Source organism: Nicotiana tabacum, chromosome 7, assembly GCF_000715075.1.
Source record: "Nicotiana tabacum cultivar K326 chromosome 7, ASM71507v2, whole genome shotgun sequence".
NCBI lineage: Eukaryota > Viridiplantae > Streptophyta > Magnoliopsida > Solanales > Solanaceae > Nicotiana > Nicotiana tabacum.
This window is the reverse complement of record NC_134086.1, coordinates 176,151,323-176,161,031: the sequence shown is the minus strand read 5'-3', so window position 1 is coordinate 176,161,031 and position 9,709 is coordinate 176,151,323. Positions and strand designations below refer to the sequence as shown.

Sequence of the window (9,709 nt, the reverse complement as noted above, 5' to 3'; positions counted from 1 at the left end):
AGCCCACTCTCACCACACGTCGGTTTTGCCCTACGGCATTTTCACTCCACACACAAACCCCATATAACCACCAAAACCTAGCTCAGCCTCTTTGGCTATTCACATAGCCCCCCACTTGCTTTTCCTTCTGTCCTCATTTTTCCCACCACCCATGGCCGCCACCGTCTCCACCGCCTCTGCCGCCGCCACCAACAAATATCCTCTTTCACAGCCCCTTGACAAACCCTTTTGCTCCCTATCTCAAAAGCTCTTATCTTTATCCCCTAAAACCCATCCTAAACCCTACAGAACTCTCATCACCGCCTCTTCCAAAAACCCCTTAAACGACGTCATTTCGTTTAAGAAATCAGCTGACAATACCTTGGACTCCTATTTTGACGATGACGATAAACCCCGTGAAGAGTGCGGCGTTGTGGGCATCTATGGCGACTCAGAAGCTTCACGCCTTTGCTATTTAGCACTTCACGCGCTTCAACACCGTGGCCAAGAAGGCGCCGGCATTGTCGCCGTTAACGACGACGTTCTTAAGTCAATTACAGGTGTTGGGTTAGTATCCGACGTGTTCAATGAGTCAAAGCTTGACCAACTCCCTGGTGACATGGCAATTGGCCACGTAAGGTACTCTACTGCTGGCTCTTCTATGTTAAAAAATGTTCAGCCTTTTGTTGCTAGTTATAAATTTGGGTCAGTTGGTGTTGCCCATAATGGTAATTTAGTGAATTATAAGTTACTGCGTAGTGAACTAGAGGAAAATGGGTCAATTTTTAATACAAGTTCTGATACTGAGGTTGTACTTCACCTTATTGCTATATCTAAAGCTAGGCCATTTTTATTGAGGATTGTTGAGGCTTGTGAAAAAATTGAAGGTGCTTATTCTATGGTGTTTGTTACTGAGGATAAGTTGGTTGCCGTAAGGGATCCTCATGGGTTTAGGCCATTGGTTATGGGTAGGAGAAGTAATGGTGCTGTTGTTTTCGCGTCTGAGACGTGTGCTTTGGATTTGATTGAGGCTACTTATGAGAGGGAGGTGAATCCTGGTGAGGTTGTTGTTGTGGATAAAGATGGGGTTCAGTCTATTTGTTTGATGCCTCATCCTGAGCGTAAATCTTGTATCTTTGAGCATATTTACTTTGCTCTGCCTAATTCGGTCGTGTTTGGGAGGTCTGTGTACGAGTCTAGGCGTGCTTTCGGGGAGATTCTTGCTACTGAAGCTCCCGTGGAATGTGATGTTGTGATAGCAGTTCCTGACTCGGGTGTCGTGGCTGCGCTCGGTTATGCTGCTAAAGCAGGGGTACCGTTTCAACAAGGTTTGATTAGGTCGCATTATGTTGGTAGGACGTTCATCGAGCCATCGCAGAAGATAAGGGATTTCGGGGTGAAGCTTAAGCTGTCGCCGGTTAGGGCGGTGTTGGAGGGAAAAAGAGTTGTGGTCGTGGATGATTCGATCGTTAGAGGAACGACCTCGTCCAAGATTGTGAGGCTGTTAAAGGAGGCGGGTGCGAAAGAGGTTCATATGAGGATTGCAAGCCCACCAATTATAGCTTCTTGTTATTATGGAGTGGATACTCCTAGTTCAGATGAGTTGATATCAAATAGGATGAGTGTGGAGGAGATTAAGGAGTTCATTGGATCGGATTCGCTTGCTTTTCTGCCAATGGATAGCTTGAATAAGCTCTTAGGCAATGATTCTAAAAGCTTTTGCTATGCTTGCTTTTCGGGCAATTACCCAGTCGAGCCGACGGGTAAGGTTAAAAGGATAGGGGATTTCATGGATGATGGATTAAGTGGAGATATGGATTCCATTGATGGTGGATGGCTACCAGGAAGTAGTAGGGTTCAAAAGACTATCTTGAATGAAGTTAGAACCAGCTAAACTTTCTTTTCCATGTTTGCTTTAGTTTTTGCTTTGGATTTCTAATGCTTGACCATAGAAATTATAAGTTTCAATGAAGTCTCTTTTTCTATTTGGAATGCCACATGATTCTACTGATCTATTTTTCCTTTTTCTCTTTGTCTTTCGTCTATTTGTTTATCCCAATAATTGGCCTCTGAGAAGTTTTACGTCTTAGACGATGGTTAATGATTTAGTAGTTGATATGCCAAAAAACAACATTATTGAGTTTGTCCACCAGGCATAAAGTGTTAATATAACAGGATTATAGCAATAGCTGACCAATCTCATTGTCCAGTCAAGTTACTGCTTCCCACTGCTATTTGAAGGTTGTCATTGCATCAGCAACAGCATTTTCCAACTTAACTGCCCAAATTTTAAAGCAAAATTACTTGTGATACTGATTTAGATAAAATTTAAAATGAACAAATCCAAGAATGCACCTTTATCTCCAGTAGGAGCTTGTGCCAACTCTGTTTTAACATATGTATACCTCCATTTTGGCCATTGAACAAATTTATTTGCTCAATTTTCCCATCTCAATCCTTGTGACCTTCCAACTCTTTTGCTGGCTACGTTCTTCCACCAAAAGTCAGTAAGTTCAATCTACAACCATTTGCCAATATTGTTCTTCGCGATGCAACTGAAACAAACTACTTCCATTGATAGTCCAAACATAAAAATTGCATACAGTCTCGATCCAATATTTTCAAGAAGATGACAAAACGAGGAGGAAAAATTAGATACAACCATCTTAGACAAATTAATTGAGATAGAAAAAACTAGCAGATGCAAAGAATGAATTCAAAATATCGAAGCAAGCTTCATTCATCGAGGAGAAGCCACTATCCATAATTCGAGGAGCCTCGAACGCAATCCTATACAATACATCAACTTGAAATATTCTATATAGAACATATGCTATCATTGATATTTGTAGAATAATTCTTCAATGAGAATTAACTTAAATAGTCACCCGCTGATAGATGTATATATTATAAATAATTAGTGTATAATATATGTATATTGACTAGTACCTGAGAATATTTTTGGTTGAGCTAAAAACTGTGATTCATTAGCACATGTTACACTAATACTGTATTCTAAAATTGCAAAACTGATCCAATATAGGACTTACGTTCTGTGCTTACTCTATAATAACTATTAACTATCTAATGTATCATGGTTGGAAGTACTGCTAAATGAAAATATAAAAAAATACTTCTACTAAAAGCAATATAAAGCAAGTACCTCAAGTCTTCTACAAATAACAAAAAAGACAGTTTAATACCACATTCATCTATAATTATCTCAACCAAATCCCTGAAAATGGTATAAAGTAAGAATTATGTGATTAATTATTGGTAACCAGCGGACAACAAATGGTTAAAGAAATTTACTTATCATGAACAAAAACTGTAATAATTATTTGAATTACATATTTTATACTATCAAATAGAAATAATTTTAGGGGCCTTGATTTTTTGGGGCCTAAAGCAAGAGCTTTATTGGGCCTACGGGTGGAGCCGTCCTTGCTGAGGTGCAGCAAAAATTAGTATCAGACCAATAGCAACAGCGACAAAATGATATTAGCCATTCTCTGCTCTGTCATAAGCATTGGACTTGTGCTTTGGTGCAAACGAAAAGCCAGCAGGAACCTTGCCTAGTAACATTTCGGATATCCTTATCTGTCGAGGGAATATATAGCACGTTAAATTGAAAGAATAGTATGTGTTTTACACACCTAACAATTTGCTATCTACGAAAGGTAAATTACGTACCCAGTCTGCAGCAGAATCAGAGGCCATTAGTGTCTCGAGGTCATCCCTACCGTAGTATGAGGGTGGTCGCCAATTTATTCTTTGTGGGATAATTTCTAACAGGCCAACTGGAACATACCGACATGTGTAACTAAGCCACTCCAACAAAAAGTGTCTGGTCGTCTCCACTCCTGTGCTCATTTAGGGCAAACATCAGGTATGGCCAATCATAACATTAATTCTCTTCAAGATCTTTCCAGTAGAAGAATATAGCAAAGAAAGCAAATCACCAGCAAATGAGAATAAAATCTAGAGAGAGAAACCCCATTTTTTCAAGACACATATGGAAAGCTTCTATTAACATACTCGTAGATCCTGCCAATTACGCCTTTACAGAGATTCAAGAAAACCTCGGGTGAATGAACAACCATAGAATGTACAGGATACATAAGTCATTGCTAGTGTAAAATGGATAACAAAGAAAATAAGAAGACATCATTGCTCACATATACAATGGTCTAATCTAATGTGGAACTTCCCTAATATATTGACAAGTCAACCTGACAGAAGCATACTATATTCTTAAGGATATAGGCAGTGAACAGTATCAATTGCATCTATTCTGCTATGAAAGGCCAGATATAGAGCAGAGTTTAGAAGCCTGCACAAACTCTTTGCATTGATGTAGTTATTCCCAAGCTATCTCAATTTCTTATATATCTGATGAAAGAACCAAACATGATCACGAGATGTAGATTAGGAGATGTAAAGGTTAAGGCACTCAGTTTCATGAAGAGTAAACATGGATGCAAATATAAGTATATAACATGATAGATCATCTTTAAGGCATGTTTCCAATAGGTTGCAGCAATTAATATCTTGGTAGATTTACCAGACAAACGTCTTACTGATCCATAATATTTATGAACATAACTATATACCTTTTGAATCAGAACCCCAGTGTTCAAGGCCAAATCGTGCGTAATCCTTCAAGATATCTAGCCGCTCCCCAGATGTAATGTCCCAGTGCCTCTGTTCCTTGATTTCGGTAAATATCCACGGCTGCAAAATTAGGAAGCGCTGCTTAGTGCAGATAGACCCTCAGAGGCACAAATAGAATGAACATGCAACCGTAACAAGTTTTACACAACGGAAATAGGGAGCAGAAAAGATCTTACTACAAACCTTTATCAATGCACCTCGGGCGATCATACATGTGGAAAGCTCAGGGGAGTCAGTTTTGTGCTTGTTCCAGTCTAAATAAGAAAATACATCACCGTTTCCAAGGACTTGTAAAGACTTGGGGGCCCTTTGTACACATTGGTATATGTAATCCCAGTCAGCAAGTTTACTATAGCGCTGTTGACGTGATCTACCATGTATGGTAACTGCAGTTGCACCCCAATTACCAATATCTGCTATGAGAGAATCAATGCGATTCTTTCCCTCAAAATAAGCAGTTCTTACCTAAAGCAGGAAAAAGTGACATTGTCAAGCATCTCTGCACATCTCTTTAAGAACCACGGGCACGTGGGAACCAGATCTTTGAACAAGACAAACATAGAAAAGCAATAGCCTACACTAGGGTGGGAACTGGGAATTGTATCATAATGCCAAATACCTACGCCGTGAAAGGTTGGTCTCCAATAATACAAAACAAAAGGCAAAGCAGATCATCCTACCTTGATAGTTATTGGTATATCAACTGTTGCTGAAGCAGCTTCTACTACACTCTTCATCCGCATTGGTTTTGTAAGAAGAGCTGATCCAGCACCCTTGTTAACTACAATATCAATCGGGCATCCCATGTTAATATCAATGAAATCCACAGAGCATTCTTGTTCTATAAGCTCAACTGTCTTTGTAACAGTGTCTGGATAAGCTCCACAAATCTGAACACCAAACAAATTCTCGGAAGAATGCCGTCTCAGCAGTGCCCACTCAGATGCTTGCCCCTACATTAGCCATAAGGCGCGAGTTAATTGATACTTAAGTTCAAGAATGTTACCCAAGTGAATGAAAAGTCTTTAGATGGAAAATGGTAAGACAGGGATGAGAGGCAAAGATTATTAGTTCTCAAAGAAGCCAAAAGTTACATGTCCATAAACTGAACAAGTTATGTACCCCTGTACAAAATCATTCCAGGTGGTTCTCTTAACTTGAGGATGAGGCAGGGAAGATGTTATTTATTTCTTATAGAAGGCCAAGTATGACACACCCACATCCAAACCAGTTGCATCTCCACGATTTTTTTTTTTTTTTGATAAGGTAAAATTTTATTAAATAAAAAAGGTAGCAAGATGGTACAAATACAATAGGCCAGCAACTAACACAAAACTGATCTCCTACATATCGCACATCTCCACGAATTTATGTGTCAAAAGTTAACAAAGAAATATATGCAAATTTGACCTTCTCAACAAAATATATACAAATTCTACAATAGCATTTCTCAGCTAGTACTTACAAGTTATGGCATTTCATCCCCCTAACCATTAAACAATCACCACCACAAAAGCTTTTCACCAGTCTCACTCTCATTCTGATTCTATTTTGAGGCATTCATGAATAGATTTAATGATAACTTATGTTTATCCCATCCACAATTAGCAGTGACTGACCTGCAAAAGATTTGTGCACATTGCCATCTCACCAGATGTTACATCAGCTCCTAGTACCTTGCAAACTCTCCGAAAAGGCAGATTCCCAACTGTGGTCAAAGGCGCAAGATAGAGCTTATCCCGAAAATCAATAAGCTTTTTTTCACGGGGGTGCAATTTTAGGCTTTTATCAGAATCGGTAACCATGTCAGCAGTTGGGTCTGATTTATTCACGTCACAATTGCTGTCAAGAACTTCCCCCTGGACACTTGAACCTGTCAAAGTACATAAGATCAGATACACGAGGTTTCACCTCTCTATAAAACAACCTGAATGCTCATAAAGGAATAAAGCATCTATTAACCATTGCTAGCTTGGGAGGAACAAATTTCATCGATTGATGATTTTGCCTTCTTTAAAGGTCTAATATCATCAGCCAAATTATTTTCAACTACATCATCTTCTGGTGAAATGGAAGGAGTGATCTCCACTTTATTAGAGCAGTCACTAGCAGCTTCATTGCTGTCTGTTTTGGTATCAGTGGCTGGCTCTTTTAGCACAACTTCGCCATTTTCCTCTTTATCAACCAATATTTTATCTTTCGGATGGCCCTGCGATAAGAAATTCAAATGAACATGAGAAATAATCCAGAGACAGAAAAACATAGAGGTATGATACTGCTTCCTAATGGTCACACATCTTGTACATTAAGCTAAAATTTGAAGCTTGTCTAATAAAGAATCACCTTTTTCCCCTAAAACTGATATTGAAGAATGGAAGAAAAAAAGGTGGGAGGCACAAACCTTAAGTCCAAGAAGTTTGAGAGTGGCTTCAGCCTTCGGAAACTTCATTTTGTTTTTCCACAGAAGTTTCTGAGTGTCCTTATTAAAAAAATTTAGTTCAGAACTCTTCCTAGATATCTTCTCAGTTTGAGTTGAAACATCATCTTCGTGGGTCCCTGCAAACCTACAAGCCAATCCATAAGGGCATGGCCCTTCATAAACTAGAAAAGGGCAACTACCCTCTATATCAGCTGGTTTCTGCATTCAAAACAACAGCAAAGATTGTAATTTTACGGGATCACATAACAGCATCATAACGATAACTATGATATTATTTCTTAATTTACCTCAGCTTTAAAAGCTTCCAAGTCATGACTAAACCGACATTTGTCACTATAGGGGCACGCACTAACTTTTCCAGTTTTGGCCACCTCGGGACAGATATGCAATGGTGATTTTTGTTCCTGCAATCATTTCAAGCATTTCATTTACTATAAAATAACCACACCAACCACAATCTCTTTTTTCTATTTCTTATGAGTGATTATACCAACCAAAATCTTAAAATGCACAATCACAACAGTAAATATTTACTCGACCAGTGTTTACAGCAAGCCAAACAACTTAACCCAGCAGTTAAAAATTAAAGTAAAGATATATATCATCTAATCATGGTTAAGTGATAACTGTCGGTATGAAAGAATACTTACCACACCCAGTGTTTCACCAAACCAAGCAATTAATCCTTAGCTGTTAAAATCGAAGTAAAAATACATATCATTGAACCATGGTTTGATAAATGTGTGTATGAAGGGTACATGTCCTATATTCACCAGATGCCGGTGCGGGTAATGTTTTGACAATCACACAAATATAACAACAACAACCCAGTAAAATCCCGACAATGGGGTCTTGTACGCAGCAGACCTTACCCCTACCCCAGAGGGGGAGAGGCTGTTTCCGGGAAAACAATCACACAAATATCAGTTATAAAATTATCTTCAGCTAAAATGGAACTTTTTGAAGAGAAAATTTCAATTCAACACTCTATACGTATCCTCTATATGCATTCCATTCTATTTAGGATACTTCATTCCAATAAAGACAAATAGTTTGACTTTTAAATTCGTCAAAAATAAGCTTTTTAAATAATTAGAATCACCTGACGGCGTTCACGTTTAATTTGGCGTTTGGATTTCTTCTCCTTAAGAATAGGAGCGCTTTTGGCCTCAGCTGCATCGTCGTTTTCGACTCCGACGGTGCTGTTGTTGCTGTCGTTGTTGTTTGAAGGTCTAGATGGTGGAGGGCGAAGATACTCCCTCTTCACAGGAGCTATGGCTTTAGCTACTAACTCTTCTGGAGTTCTAAATGGTTGACTTACTCCTCCGTCATCGGTGTTCGATGAAGGTTGTTGTACTGGAGCTTCCGGATGCTCCGTCGTAGTCGCCGCCGGCGACGAGTCCGTTAGGGTTTCGTTTTCCATGGAGTGTGGAGGTTGTGGTTAGGGTTTAGGTGAACCAGTGGAGATTATAGACGAGGGGTTTAGCTGCAGAACAACGACGTCGTATGGAACATTAGGATATAGTACCTTTCATCCCTAACCATTGTTTGGGTTTTTTTAACGTTTCCAAGGTGCGTAAATGACAATTAAGTATATGCTGTTTATATAAAATTTAAAAATGTAATATTTGTAGTTAAAAATTAAAACAAGAATATATTTTACGTAATTAAGTGGTAATTATATGTATGAAAACGTAACTTTTTTGAATTCATATAAACTAGTATACGTACCCGCGTTGCGCGAATTGTAAAAAAAAATATATTAGCATAATAATATTGCTCTTAATTATTGCTCATTTGAATTCTATTGAAAGTATGGTATGACAGTAGTAACTTTCTTAAAATGAGATATAAATTGTGAAATATTCCAAGAGTTAAAAGTGATAATATCATTCATAGGTGTACTCTAGCCAGTAAAAATATATACTACAAATGCAAGAATGCAATATGAACAGAAATTAAACAGTAATGTTACAACTAATTTGTATGCTTCATTCTTATCATGGTATATTCAGCTAACTGAAAACTCAAATCTTTCGTGTATTATTACATAACTGTTAAACTATTCCAATTGTATTCAAAGATGGAGCTAACACTCTCAAGATTGTATATGATTTCAAGATTGTATATGATTGTGGTTTCTTACATCTCTACTTCAATGGATATAGAAATGAACGAAGTGACCTCAATGAATGACTATGAGCAAAGAAATGTTGTCTTTGACTCCAAGCTTGGATACGAAAGTGAGGCAGCACTATGGAAAATATAATAAATATCACTGTTAGATCGTGCTAGAGAGCACAAATGCGGATTAGGGGTGACTATGACTATCTACTCTCTCTCTCTCTATATATATATATATATATATATATATATATATATATATATATATATATATATATATATATATATATATATATATGGACTTATCGAACATGTGCCCTCTGCTCTGCTTCTTATTTCATGGAGTAGTTTTCTATAAATTTGCTTGCATTTTGTCCTCAACTTAGAAGCTTCAATATCTTGGGTAGGCTAAACAAATTAAATAAATATTTCATCACACCAAGATATACATAATGAAACATCACCATTTCCCTGGTGGATTAAGCAATAGCC

The 9,709-nt window shown here is 38.0% G+C and overlaps 2 protein-coding genes across 2 annotated transcripts; one reads left to right on the top strand and one right to left on the bottom strand.

Moving 5' to 3' along the window:
- On the top strand, positions 1–1,976 carry LOC107782151 (amidophosphoribosyltransferase, chloroplastic). The gene has a single exon (XM_016602995.2). It carries the CDS (start codon positions 152–154, stop codon positions 1,871–1,873), a length of 1,722 nt encoding a protein of 573 aa, XP_016458481.1. The 5' UTR covers positions 1–151; the 3' UTR covers positions 1,874–1,976.
- Positions 1,977–3,200: 1,224 nt separating this feature from the next.
- Positions 3,201–8,664, bottom strand: LOC107782150 (tRNA-dihydrouridine(47) synthase [NAD(P)(+)]-like). The gene is made up of 10 exons (XM_016602994.2): positions 8,196–8,664; positions 7,381–7,497; positions 7,055–7,291; positions 6,616–6,862; positions 6,273–6,526; positions 5,334–5,606; positions 4,837–5,118; positions 4,593–4,713; positions 3,673–3,842; positions 3,201–3,579 (listed from the first exon to the last, which is right to left on the bottom strand). Exons 1-10 carry the CDS (start codon positions 8,514–8,516, stop codon positions 3,481–3,483), a joined length of 2,121 nt encoding a protein of 706 aa, XP_016458480.1. The 5' UTR covers positions 8,517–8,664; the 3' UTR covers positions 3,201–3,480.
- Between the last annotated feature and the right edge of the window lie 1,045 nt (positions 8,665–9,709).